The sequence below is a fragment of the Scyliorhinus canicula genome, chromosome 24, assembly GCF_902713615.1.
Source record: "Scyliorhinus canicula chromosome 24, sScyCan1.1, whole genome shotgun sequence".
NCBI lineage: Eukaryota > Metazoa > Chordata > Chondrichthyes > Carcharhiniformes > Scyliorhinidae > Scyliorhinus > Scyliorhinus canicula.
Window position 1 is genome coordinate 706,017 of NC_052169.1, and position 13,782 is coordinate 719,798.

General features: G+C 58.8%; 1 protein-coding gene across 1 annotated transcript in view; it reads left to right on the plus strand.

Annotated features, from left to right (window-relative positions):
• Positions 1 to 5,007: 5,007 nt before the first annotated feature.
• Positions 5,008 to 13,782, plus strand: part of mphosph10 (M-phase phosphoprotein 10 (U3 small nucleolar ribonucleoprotein)) — a 35,003-nt gene continuing 26,228 nt past the window's right edge. Inside the window, exons 1-4 of the mRNA XM_038784358.1 lie at positions 5,008 to 5,142; positions 8,230 to 8,926; positions 12,610 to 12,761; positions 13,536 to 13,704. Coding sequence (XP_038640286.1) covers positions 5,075 to 5,142; positions 8,230 to 8,926; positions 12,610 to 12,761; positions 13,536 to 13,704 — 1,086 coding nt within the window. The 5' untranslated portion in view covers positions 5,008 to 5,074. The remainder of the gene's footprint in view (positions 5,143 to 8,229; positions 8,927 to 12,609; positions 12,762 to 13,535; positions 13,705 to 13,782) is intronic.

Here is a 13,782-nt window from a genome sequence, read left to right on the forward strand (position 1 = left end):
GGAGGTAGACCTTGGAAAATAGGAGACAGGTTTAGATAAAGGATCTGGATCGGCGCAGCCTGGGAGGGCCGAAGGGCCTGTTCCTGTGCTGTAATTTTCTTTGTTCTTTCCCCATTACCCATCCTAACCTTTTTGGACACGAAGGGCAATTTATCATGGCCAATCCACCTAACCTGCACATCTTTGGACTGTGGGAGGAAACCGGAGCACCCGGAGGAAACCCACGCTGACACTGGGAGAACATGCAGACTCCGCAGTGTCCCAGTGGAGAGTCGAACCTGGGACCCTGGCGCTGTGAAGCCACAGCGCTATCCACTTGTGCTACCGTGCTGCCCCAACCCATGAAATTCATGACCACAGAAAGCTGCGGAGGCTGAACACATTTAAGAAGGAAATGGATTGAGGGGGTATGGGGAGAGCGCAGGATGAGTGAGATAGAGGATCAGCCGTTATCATATTATCAGGTTTTCTGCTGCTCCTATTTTCTATGTCTTCTATCTTACACTTATCCGCAATAAATTCACAAATATCAGAGTGACTAATACAAGAATTCAGGGGAAAGTTATTTCCCCAGAGTGTGGTTAGATGGGGAACTATTGCACCACGACGAGCAATTCCATTGGGTTTCTCAGTCAAGCTCATTGTTGTCAATTGCAGTCAGTAAAGTTGCCTCACTCATTTCCATTAAGATCAAATTCCTCATGAACAACTGTTGTTTTTCACCCTTCCGCCAGTTTATTATCCTCAAGCAAGATGAACCCTGAACGTACACAGCTTTGAGTTTCATTGATAGTTGGAAGGCTATCTGTTCTTGTAGCTGTTTTGAATCTCTGATGTTGTAATAATCATACTTGAAGCTTTGAAAGATGAGAGCTCTTTATGTTTAATATTTGCCATGCTGCCTTGTACAAAGGAAAGACCAATTTGAATTGGTTCTGTTACATATCACGTGACTCTCCCATTTATCCATGAAATGTGGTCCCCGGAACACTTGCACATAACAATTAATTCCTAACTCTTCACAGATAATACAATATATAACATCACTCTTTCTATAAAACGTAATGCCCCTATCAATGGAGCTGTTCCAGTCATTAACTTTCTTAAACTAAAGAAAATTATCGACTTTTGGAAATAACTTCATCTAAAAAGAGTCTTTACAGCATGTATTCTTTTTTTAAAAATATTATTCACAGTATCTCTTCAGTGGTAAGAAGACCATCTTTTAGATTTGACTTTTGTTGCTCTGGGGCGAGTTGGTACATTACAGAGGCGATGTTGTGCGTGTTGTTTATGGTACTGCAGGAGTCATGCTTGCTGTTGCTAATGTTGTGTCGTTTGCTGGTGATGTTGTGGAGATTATTTCCCTGGTTATTGATGATTCCACTGTTGCTGATGATTTGATCTGTATTTTCCAGCCCTGGTTTAGGTTGAATATGGAGTCCGTTTCTTTTGATTTGTTTACTGGTTTCGCTCTCAATTTGGTTGACCTTGATGTCTCAGCTTCAGCAACGTTTGCTGAGCTGCAGCCTTTCATTACTGGATCCTGTACATTTACACGTTGTCCTTTCAGTAGCTGAGGTGGGGATTTTGCCGTTTTGTTGAAGTGCTAACCTCATGTTGTCTCACTTCATCCTGTCATTTTGCTTGGCTGCGTAGACTTATATCTGCTTCCATTCAGGAATCATAGAACCTACAATGCAGGAGGAGGAGGCCATTTGGCCCATCGAGTCTGCACCGGCCCTTGGAAAAGCACCCCGCCTAAGCCCACACCGCCACCCTGTCCGGGTAACCCCACCTAACCTTTTTGGACACTAAGAGCCAATTTAGCATGGCCAATATACCCAACCACTGGTTAGGGCTGGTGGGCTAAGACAATTGGCTTGAAATGCAAAACAAGACCAGCAGCGCGGGTTCAATTCCCGTTTCAGCCTCCCTGAAAAGGTGCCGGAATGTGGCGACTAGGGGGTTTTCACAGTAAATTCATTGAAGCCTACTTGTGACAATAAGCGATAATTATTATTATAATAACCTGCACATCTTTGGACTGTAGGAGGAAACCAGAGTACCCGGATGAAACCCACAGGAAGTACCTGCAGATTCCGCACAGCCGGGAATCGAACCCGAGACCTTGGCACTGTGAAGCAACTGTGCTAACCCCTGTCCTACCGTGCCGCTGATTTCATGTCAGCCTTGGGAGGGGTGGATCAGAGTGACAATAAGGCACGGTTTGGGTCTTCCTTTTTCTCTTGCCATGTCGATGGATTCTCTGACCGTCTAGAATTGTCTTTCTATAAACCCGTGTCCTCAAGGGTAGCATCAGCCTTTCAACAGTGTTCTCAGACTTGCATTTTCTAGCTGAATTTTTCAATCTTGTTACAAAATTGTCAATTGGCTCACCTAAATCCTGTTTGAGGCCTTGAAATTAAAATCATGTAATTTACAGCGCAGGAGATCATTCGACCCATTGAGTCTGCACCTGCCCTTAATAATAATACTCTTTATTGTCACAAGTAGGTTAAATTAAATCTTTGTCTCAAATAGGCTTACATTAACACTGCAATGAAGTTACTATGAAAAGACCCTAGGCGCCACATTCTGGAGCCTCTGCAGGTACACGGAGGGAGAAATCAGAATGTCCAATACCCAAATTACGTCTTTCGGGACTTGTGGGAGAAAACCCATGCAGACACAGGGAGAAAGTACAGTGACCCAAGCAGGGAATTGAACCTGGGACCCTGGAGCTGTGAAGCAACAGTGCTAGCCACTGTGCTACCATGCCACCCACATTTCTGTTGGAAAGCCCACTCCTCCACTCTATCCTGGTAAACCCAGTAACCCCACCTAATGTTTTGGGCACTGAGGGGCAATTTAGCATGGCCAATCGACTTAATCTGCACATCTTTGGACTGTGGGAGGAAACCGGAGCACCCGGAGGAAATCCACTCAGACACGGGTAAAAAGTGCAAACGCCACACAGGCAATGACCCAAGGTCGGAATTGAACCCAGGACTGTGCCGCCCTGGTAGATCAGATGATTCAACTTTAACTGGAGATGGGTACTGAATCTTTCAAACATATTGTCTGGGTTTTTGCTGTCCTCTATAGGAAGCTCCCAACCATTAAAATAAATGTAATCCTAGATCTCCTGTCCAGAGGATATAGCTGACCCTCTCTTTGTATTTGTGCTTTTTAGGGAACAACTAAATGTCTTAATATACAACATCATTAACTTTGCTATTTATCATGGACTGAAGTCATCGCTGTGCTTGATCGACATTTCAGATTTGATTTTCGCAGGCTTCATCCAGATTTTTTTCTGACACTAAAACGGGGACCAATTTACCAAATCGGAATTATAGAAATCATAGAATTTATAGTGCACAAGGAGGCCATTCGGTCCATCGAGTCTGCACCGGCTCCTGGAAAGAGCACCCTACCCACGGTTAACACCTCCGCCCTATCCCCATAACCCAGTAACCCCACCCAACACTAAGGGCAATTTTTGGACACCAAGGGCAATTTATCATGGCCAATCCACCTAACTTGCACATCTTTGGACTGTGGGAGGAAACCGGAGCACCCGGAGGAAACCCACGCACACACGGGGAGGATGTGCAGACTCCGCACAGACAGTGACCCAAGCCGGAATCGAACCCGGGACCCTGGAGCTGTGAAGCAATTGTGCTATCCACAATGCTACCGTGCTGCCCCAAAATGAATTGAATCATTTAAAAATGCTTGAGGTTTACAGGCTGCCACCATGCTGTGTTCCTCTTGACGTTTGATTTGCTGACGTTGATAATAATCACACTTATGTTCGGAGAGATAAGAATTATTAATGTTTAATATTCTCCACCTGTCCAGCGAGGCTGTGAACGTGGCTCCTTAACTGGCACAACCCCCCCCCCCCCCGCCCCCCTGTGCTGGGTATTCAGAGCCTCTGACGGGGAAACTGATAGGAAAAGTGGTTAGTTCTGTCTTAATATTAATATTGTGAAACTTACCGGCCCGGTGCAGGGGGGCGGTCAGCTCCCGGCGGGGTAGAGGCCGCTCCCGGGGGGGGGGGGGGGTGGGGGAGAGGCCGCTCCCGGGGGGGGGGGGGGGGAGGAGGCCGCTCCTGGTGGGGGGGGGGGAGAGAGGCCGCTCCCGGGGGGGGGGGGGGGAGAGGCCGCTCCCGGGTGGGGGGGTGGAAGAGGCCGCTCCCGGGGGGGGGGGGGGGGGGGGGGGGAGAGAGGCCGCTCCCGGGGGGGGGGGGGGGGGAGAGAGGCCGCTCCCGGGGGGGGGGGGGGGGGGGAAGAGAGAGGCCGCTCCGGGGGGGGGGGGGAGAGAGGCCGCTCCCGGGGGGGGGGGGGGGGGAGAGAGGCCGCTCCGGGGGGGGGGGGAGAAGAGAGGCCGCTCCCGGGGGGGGGGGGGGGGGAAGAGAGGCCGCTCCCGGGGGGGGGGGGGGGAGAGAGGCCGCTCCCGGGGGGGGGGGGGGGAAGAGAGGCCGCTCCCGGGGGGGGGGGGGGAAAGAGAGGCCGCTCCCGGGGGGGGGGGGGGGGAAGAGAGGCCGCTCCCGGGGGGGGGGGGGGAAGAGAGGCCGCTCCCGGGGGGGGGGGGGGGAAGAGAGGCCGCTCCCGGGGGGGGGGGGGGGGAAGAGAGGCCGCTCCCGGGGGGGGGGGGGGGGGGAGAGAGGCCGCTCCCGGGGGTGGGGGGGGGGGGGGGGGAAGGCGCTCCCGGGGGGGGGGGGGGGGGGGAGAGGGGCCGCTCCTGTGGGGGGGGGAAAGAGAGGCCGCTCCTGGTTGGGGGGGGATGCCGCTCTCCGCTCCAGCCAGCTAGGGTGGTTCACGGATCCCATTCTGACGGACTGGAGACCCCGGGCCTCGCCGGCACCGAGCGCCACGTTGCTATGGTGACGGCGGCCGGCGCTCCGAGTGAAGGAAACGTTTAAAAACTGGCGGCAAAGGTGAAGCGGAAGTGGCGGCTGGTGTTCCGGATCCGGGGCTCGGGGGGAATCCCGGTGTCGCGTTCCAGGGTTCCGGGGGCGGGTTTCCGGTTCCGGGGACGCTCTCAGTGTGACGCCGGCGGGAAGATGGCGGCGCTGGCGGAAAGCGCGCGGAGGCTGGAGCGCGCGGTGCAGAAACCCGAACTCCTGCTGAGGTAAACCCGGGACCGAGCGGGAGCCGGACCCGAGCGGGAGTCGGATCCGGGACCGACCGAGAGCCAGACCGGGAGTCGGATCCGGGACAGAGCGGGAGCCGGCCCCGGGACAGAGCGGGAGCCGGACCCGGGTCAGAGCCGGACACGGGACCGAGCGGGAGCCGGACCCGGGACCGAGCGGGAGCCGGACCCGGGACAGACTGAGAGCCAGACCGGGAGTGGGAGCCGGACCCGGGACAGAGCCAGGCCGGGACAGACCGGGAGCCGGACCTGGGAGAGAGCAGGAACCGGACCCGGGAGAGAGCAGGAACCGGATGCGAGTTATACTGACCGAGAGACCTGGACCGAGTTATACTGACCGAGAGACCTGGACCCGAGTTATACTGACCGAGAGACCTGGACCCGAGTTATACTGACCGAGAGACCTGGACCCGAGTTATACTGACCGAGAGACCTGGACCCGAGTTATACTGACCGAGAGACCTGGACCCGAGTTATACTGACAGGAACCGGACCCGAGTTATACTGACCGAGAGAGCAGGCACCGGACCCGAGTTATACTGACAGGAACCGGACCCGAGTTATACTGACAGGAACCGGACCCGAGTTATACTGACAGGAACCGGACCCGAGTTATACTGACAGGAACCGGACCCGAATTATACTGACCGAGAGAGCAGGAACCGGACCCGAGTTACACTGACCGAGAGAGCAGGAACCGGACCCGAGTTATACTGACCGAGAGAGCAGGAACCGGACCTGAGTTATACTGACCGAGAGAGCAGGCACCGGACCCGAGTTATACTGACCGAGAGAGCAGGAACCGGACCCGAGTTATACTGACCGAGAGAGCAGGAACCGGACCTGAGTTATACTGACCGAGAGAGCAGGCACCGGACCCGAGTTATACTGACCGAGAGAGCAGGAACCGGACCAGAGTTATACTGACCGAGAGAGCAGGCACCGGACCCGAGTTATACTGACAGGAACCGGACCCGAGTTATACTGACCGAGAGAGCAGGAACCGGACCCGAGTTATACTGACCGAGAGAGCAGGAACCGGACCAGAGTTATACTGACCGAGAGAGCAGGAACCGGACCAGAGTTATACTGACCGAGAGTCCAAGGAACCGGACCAGAGTTATACTGACCGAGGGAGCAGGAACCGGACCCGAGTTATACTGACCGAGAGAGCAGGCACCGGACCCGAGTTATACTGACCGAGAGAGCAGGAACCGGACCCGAGTTATACTGACAGGAACCGGACCCGAGTTATACTGACCGAGAGAGCAGGAACCGGACCCGAGTTATACTGACCGAGAGAGCAGGAACCGGACCCGAGTTATACTGACCGAGAGTCCAAGGAACCGGACCAGAGTTATACTGACCGAGAGAACAGGAAACGGACCCGAGTTATACTGACCGAGGGAGCAGGAACCGGACCCGAGTTATACTGACCGAGAGAACAGGAAACGGACCCGAGTTATACTGACCGAGGGAGCAGGAACCGGACCAGAGTTATACTGACCGAAAGACCTGGACCCGAGTTATACTGACCGAGAGAGCAGGAACCGGACCCGAGTTATACTGACCGAGAGAGCAGGAACCGGACCCGAGTTACACTGACCGAGAGACCTGGACCCGAGTTATACTGACCGAGAGAGCAGGAACCGGACGCGAGTTACACTGACCGAGAGAGCAGGAACCGGACGCGAGTTACACTGACAGGAACCGGACCAGAGTTATACTGACCGAGAGAGCAGGAACCGGACCAGAGTTATACTGACCGAGAGTCCAAGGAACCGGACCAGAGTTATACTGACCGAGGGAGCAGGAACCGGACCCGAGTTATACTGACCGAGAGAACAGGAAACGGACCCTAGTTATACTGACCGAGAGAGCAGGAACCGGATGTGAGTTATACTGACCGAGAGACCTGGACCCGAGTTATACTGACCGAGAGAGCAGGCACCGGACCCGAGTTATACTGACCGAGAGAGCAGGCACCGGACCCGAGTTATACTGACCGAGAGAACAGGACCCGAGTTATACTGACCGAGAGAGCAGGAACCGGACCCGAGTTATACTGACAGGAACCGGACCCGAGTTATACTGACCAAGAGAGCAGGAACCGGACCCGAGTTACACTGACCGAGAGACCTGGACCCGAGTTATACTGACCGAGAGAGCAGGAACCGGACCCGAGTTATACTGACCGAGAGAGCAGGAACCGGACCCGAGTTATACTGACCGAGAGACCTGGACCCGAGTTATACTGACCGAGAGAGCAGGAACCGGACCAGAGTTACACTGACCGAGAGAGCAGGAACCGGACCCGAGTTATACTGACCGAGAGAGCAGGCACCGGACCCGAGTTATACTGACCGAGAGAGCAGGAACCGGACCCGAGTTACACTGACCGAGAGACCTGGACCCGAGTTATACTGACCGAGAGAGCAGGAACCGGATGTGAGTTACACTGACCGAGAGAGCAGGAACCGGATGTGCGTTACACTGACCGAGAGAGCAGGAACCGGACCCGAGTTACACTGACCGAGAGAGCAGGAACCGGACCCGAGTTATACTGACCGAGATAGCAGGAACCGGACCCGAATTACACTGACCGAGAGAGCAGGAACCGGATGCGAGTTATTCTGACCGGGAGAGCAGGAACCGGACCCGAGTTACACTGACCGAGAGAGCAGGAACCGGATGTGAGTTATACTGACCGAGAGAGCAGGAACCGGACCAGAGTTACACTGACCGAGAGAGCAGGAACCGGATGTGAGTTATACTGACCGAGAGAGCAGGAACCGGATGTGAGTTATACTGACCGAGAGAGCAGGAACAGGATCCGAGTTATACTGACCATGAGAGCAGGAACCGGACCCAAGTTACACTGGCTGGTAACGCTCTGACCGGTGGTGAGCCGCCTGGTTTCAGACTCTTCCAAATAGACTTTCCTACAGGAGTTAATATGTTTAATATAAATTAGAGGGTGGGGGATTGACATTTGTAAGAAGCGAATGTTGAGTTGTTGTGTTTCAGGGTGAGATGTGTAACCATGTCTCTCTCTCTCTCTCCTAGTGTACAGGATGGTTTGGCATTGGACTTCACTGTTCTCACTAAGGAGCTGTATGATTTACAGAAGGCACAAGAGTCCGATACTACTGCTGGAAGCCCGCTGAAGGAGCTGGTCATAGAGCAGTTTGATGAGGAGCAGATCTGGCAGGAGATTGAACTGCAGAATCATTCGGTCTTAAACTATTTCAAAGATACAGTGGCTTTTTTACTTCAGAGCCCCTTTAGCAGACTGATTAATACCGGAGATGTGGAGATTGAAGCTCCTGAGGAAGACATTGAAAATAATGAATCTGCAGAAACAGATGGTGAGATTGTTGAGGGTAGTGATGGGGAGGAGGAAGAGTTAAAAAAACAGGCAATAAAGAGAAAACCTATTCAAAGAGAAAATGCGAGTGATGAACTCTCTGATGAAGACTCTGACCTCAACTTTGATATTGATGAAGTTGAGGAAAGGACTAAACTTCAGAGGAAATGCTCTCGATTTGCCAGTAACTCAGAACTAGACGATAAATTTTTTAGACTTTCGGAAATGGAAGATTTTTTAGAGAAAGTTGAGAAAGAAGAAGAGAAGCAGAAAGATAATGATGAAATAGATTATTTTGAAGATATTCCCTCTGAAGATGAAGAACTTGGAGATTATTTTGAAGATGTTCCCTCTGAAGATGACGAAGTTGTCCTAAAAACAAAGACTAAGATAAAGGTAATAATATTCCTCCAGTATTCCGCCCTGCTCCGTGGCGTGGGGCCGGCTCGGTGCCCCTGCTCCGTGGCGTGGGGCCGGCTCGGTGCCCCAGCTCCGTGGCGTGGGGCCGGCTCGGTGCCCCAGCTCCGTGGTGGGGCCGGCACGGTGCCCCTGCTCCGTGGCGTGGGGCCCCTGCTCCGTGGTGGTGCCGGCTCGGTGCCCCTGCTCCGTGATGGTGCCGGCACGGGGCCCCTGCTCCGTGGTGGTGCCGGCACGGGGCCCTGCTCCGTGGCGTGGTGCCCCTGCTCCGTGGTGGTGCCGGCACGGGGCCCCTGCTCCGTGGCGTGGGGCCCCTGCTCCGTGGCGTGGGGCCGGCACGGGGCCCCTGCTCCGTGGTGGTGCCGGCTCGGTGCCCCTGCTCCGTGGTGGTGCCGGCACGGTGCCCCTGCTCCGTGGCGTGGGGCCCCTGCTCCGTGGTGGTGCCGGCTCGGTGCCCCTGCTCCGTGGTGGTGCCGGCTCGGTGCCCCTGCTTCGTGGTGGTGCCGGTGCGGTGCCCCTGCTCCGTGGTGGTGCCGGCGTGGGGCCCCTGCTCCGTGGCGTGGGGCCCCTGCTCCGTGGTGGTGCCGGTGCGGTGCCCCTGCTCCGTGGTGGTGCCGGTGCGGTGCCCCTGCTCCGTGGTGGTGCCGGCGTGGGGCCCCTGCTCCGTGGCGTGGGGCCCCTGCTCCGTGGTGGTGCCGGTGCGGTGCCCCTGCTCCGTGGCGTGGGGCCCCTGCTCCGTGGCGTGGGGCCCCTGCTCCGTGGTGGTGCCGGCACGGTGCCCCTGCTCCGTGGTGGTGCCGGCACGGGGCCCCTGCTCCGTGGTGGTGCCGGCACGGGGCCCCTGCTCCGTGGTGGTGCCGGCACGGTGCCCCTGCTCCGTGGTGGTGCCGGCACGGTGCCCCTGCTCCGTGGTGGTGCCGGCACGGTGCCCCTGCTCCGTGGCGTGGGGCCCCTGCTCCGTGGTGGTGCCGGCACGGGGCCCCTGCTCCGTGGCGTGGGGCCCCTGCTCCGTGGTGTGGGGCCGGCTCGGTGCCCCTGCTCCGTGGTGTGGGGCCGGCGCGGTGCCCCTGCTCCGTGGTGGTGCCGGCTCGGTGCCCCTGCTCCGTGGTGGTGCCGGCACGGTGCCCCTGCTCCGTGGCGTGGGGCCCCTGCTCCGTGGTGGTGCCGGCACGGGGCCCCTGCTCCGTGGTGTGGTCGGCACGGTGCCCCTGCTCCGTGGCGTGGGGCCCCTGCTCCGTGCCTCGGGGCCGGCTCGGTGCCCCTGCTCCGTGGTGGGGCCGGCACGGTGCCCCTGCTCCGTGGCGTGGGGCCCCTGCTCCGTGGTGGTGCCGGCACGGGGCCCCTGCTCCGTGGTGGTGCCGGCTCGGTGCCCCTGCTCCGTGGTGGTGCCGGCTCGGTGCCCCTGCTCCGTGGTGGTGCCGGCTCGGTGCCCCTGCTCCGTGGTGGTGCCGGCTCGGTGCCCCTGCTCCGTGGTGGTGCCGGCACGGGGCCCCTGCTCCGTGGTGGTGCCGGCGTGGGGCCCCTGCTCCGTGGTGGTGCCGGCTCGGTGCCCCTGCTCCGTGGTGTGGGGCCGGCGCGGTGCCCCTGCTCCGTGGTGGTGCCGGCACGGTGCCCCTGCTCCGTGGTGGTGCCGGCACGGTGCCCCTGCTCCGTGGTGTGGGGCCCCTGCTCCGTGGTGTGGGGCCGGCTCGGTGCCCCTGCTCCGTGGCGTGGGGCCGGTGCGGTGCCCCTGCTCCGTGGTGGTGCCGGCACGGTGCCCCTGCTCCGTGGTGGTGCCGGCACGGTGCCCCTGCTCCGTGGTGTGGGGCCCCTGCTCCGTGGTGGTGCCGGCACGGGGCCCCTGCTCCGTGGTGGTGCCGGCTCGGTGCCCCTGCTCCGTGGTGGTGCCGGCTCGGTGCCCCTGCTCCGTGGTGGTGCCGGCGTGGGGCCCCTGCTCCGTGGTGGTGCCGGCTCGGTGCCCCTGCTCCGTGGTGGTGCCGGCACGGGGCCCCTGCTCCGTGGTGGTGCCGGCTCGGTGCCCCTGCTCCGTGGTGGGGCCGGCTCGGTGCCCCTGCTCCGTGGTGGTGCCGGCTCGGTGCCCCTGCTCCGTGGTGGTGCCGGCTCGGTGCCCCTGCTCCGTGGTGGTGCCGGCACGGGGCCCCTGCTCCGTGGTGGTGCCGGCTCGGTGCCCCTGCTCCGTGGTGGTGCCGGCTCGGTGCCCCTGCTCCGTGGTGGTACCGGCTCGGTGCCCCTGCTCCGTGGCGTGGGGCCGGCACGGTGCCCCTGCTCCGTGGTGTGGGGCCGGTGCGGTGCCCCTGCTCCGTGGTGGTGCCGGCTCGGTGCCCCTGCTCCGTGGTGGTGCCGGCACGGTGCCCCTGCTCCGTGGCGTGGGGCCCCTGCTCCGTGGTAGTGCCGGCACGGGGCCCCTGCTCCGTGGTGTGGTCGGCACGGTGCCCCTGCTCCGTGCCTCGGGGCCGGCTCGGTGCCCCTGCTCCGTGGTGGGGCCGGCTCGGTGCCCCTGCTCCGTGGCGTGGGGCCGGCTCGGTGCCCTGCTCCGTGGTGGTGCCGGCTCGGTGCCCCTGCTCCGTGGTGGTGCCGGCTCGGTGCCCCTGCTCCGTGGTGGTGCCGGCTCGGTGCCCCTGCTCCGTGGTGGTGCCGGCACGGGGCCCCTGCTCCGTGGTGGGTGCCGGCTCGGTGCCCCTGCTCCGTGGTGGTGCCGGCTCGGTGCCCCTGCTCCGTGGTGGTGCCGGCTCGGTGCCCCTGCTCCGTGGTGGTGCCGGCTCGGTGCCCCTGCTCCGTGGTGGTGCCGGCTCGGTGCCCCTGCTCCGTGGTGGTGCCGGCTCGGTGCCCCTGCTCCGTGGTGGTGCCGGCTCGGTGCCCCTGCTCCGTGGTGGTGCCGGCGTGGGGCCCCTGCTCCGTGGTGTGGGGCCGGCTCGGTGCCCCTGCTCCGTGGTGTGGGGCCGGTGCGGTGCCCCTGCTCCGTGGTGGTGCCGGCACGGTGCCCCTGCTCCGTGGTGTGGGGCCCCTGCTCCGTGGTGTGGGGCCGGCTCGGTGCCCCTGCTCCATGGCGTGGGGCCGGTGCGGTGCCCCTGCTCCGTGGTGGTGCCGGCACGGTGCCCCTGCTCCGTGGTGGTGCCGGCGTGGTGCCCCTGCTCCGTGGTGGTGCCGGCACGGTGCCCCTGCTCCGTGGTGTGGGGCCCCTGCTCCGTGGTGGTGCCGGCACGGGGCCCCTGCTCCGTGGTGGTGCCGGCTCGGTGCCCCTGCTCCGTGGTGGTGCCGGCGTGGGGCCCCTGCTCCGTGGTGGTGCCGGCACGGGGCCCCTGCTCCGTGGTGGTGCCGGCTCGGTGCCCCTGCTCCGTGGTGGTGCCGGCTCGGTGCCCCTGCTCCGTGGTGGTGCCGGCACTGTGCCCCTGCTCCGTGGCGTGGGGCCCCTGCTCCGTGGTGGTGCCGGCACGGGGCCCCTGCTCCGTGGTGGTGCCGGCTCGGTGCCCCTGCTCCGTGGTGGTGCCGGCTCGGTGCCCCTGCTCCGTGGTGGTGCCGGCTCGGTGCCCCTGCTCCGTGGTGGTGCCGGCACGGGGCCCCTGCACGGGCTGCAGGAATTGCAGGGTCATGTTCTGTGAACTGAGTAAGGAACACTAATAATACTGTTTTTATGTATTTGAAATTTGTTTGCTGTTTGTCAGACCAAGAGTTCCAGGAACCTGCAGTACAAGGATTTCTTCGACCCAGTCGATGGTGAGAAACCTGCGGTAGAAGGTGGCGATGAGGAGAATGGGAGTGTTGAGGCCGAAGGAGAACCAGAGCCAGAATTTGAGGAGGAGGAAGAAATCAATGAGTATGTTTTCTGATGTTTTTTCCATTTACTCCTTTCCCAGCCAAGGCCTAGGCACTGGATCCACCTCCAGTTGCAGCATCACTGGCATCGCTCTGACAGGACTCTCCCTGTCTTGGGTGAGATCGAGTGTCAGGTGACTCATTAACACTGGGTGTCAGATCACTGCCTATCCTCCTAGGAATGTCAGCCTAGTTTACCCATTTCCTTTCTTCCACATACGATCCAAGTCCACTGATGCTGCGCTTCCTCCTGTTGACTCATTCCAGGTGAAGGTTCGCAACACGGTGCGTCTGCAGAAGACACTGCCTTGATTTTGTATTCTGTACCTGATGATGTCCAGCACCCACTGGCCTTAACAGTTCCCTCTTTGCTTTGGCTTTTAATGATGTGTATCTGGGTCGCTGAACCTCTTTATTTGTGTACAATTCGTCAGGGCACTGAGACCAGACATAGAAACCTAACCAGTGATGTAACTGGTTAGCGATGGGATGGAGTCTGGGCCACCGGATTTACAGCGATCAGTTTCCTCAGAACCATTGCCAATTGAGTCCTGCAGAAGCGATTAAAAGAATTATAAGCTGCAGTGCTCCAGCAATTGGTCTGTGTCTTACACCCTTCTGGCAATCTGTAAGATTTTGAATTATTGTCTCTCACTAATTAGCAAAGAATAAGATAAGTTCAAGCTGAAAATAGATATATTCCTTAGACAAACTAATAGAGTGTAGATCCCATATTTATTTGTTGTATTAATTTGGTTTTCTTTCTGTGACTCAGAGACCAGGAGGAAGTGGCTGAATCCAAGAATGGCCAAGAGGCCAAGGGAGTGCATAAGAAAGTCACTTTTGACCTGTCGGATGACAGTGATGGGGATGAATCGGCCGTCAGCACAGGAGCAAAGAAGCCAGACGAGACCAAATCAGCCTTTGAAAAACGTCAAGAAAAGGTGATTATTGGAATTACACTTAGTTCAGGCACAGGGTACAATATCTCCCCCCTGATACTTCCCTACGCTTTAAAATAG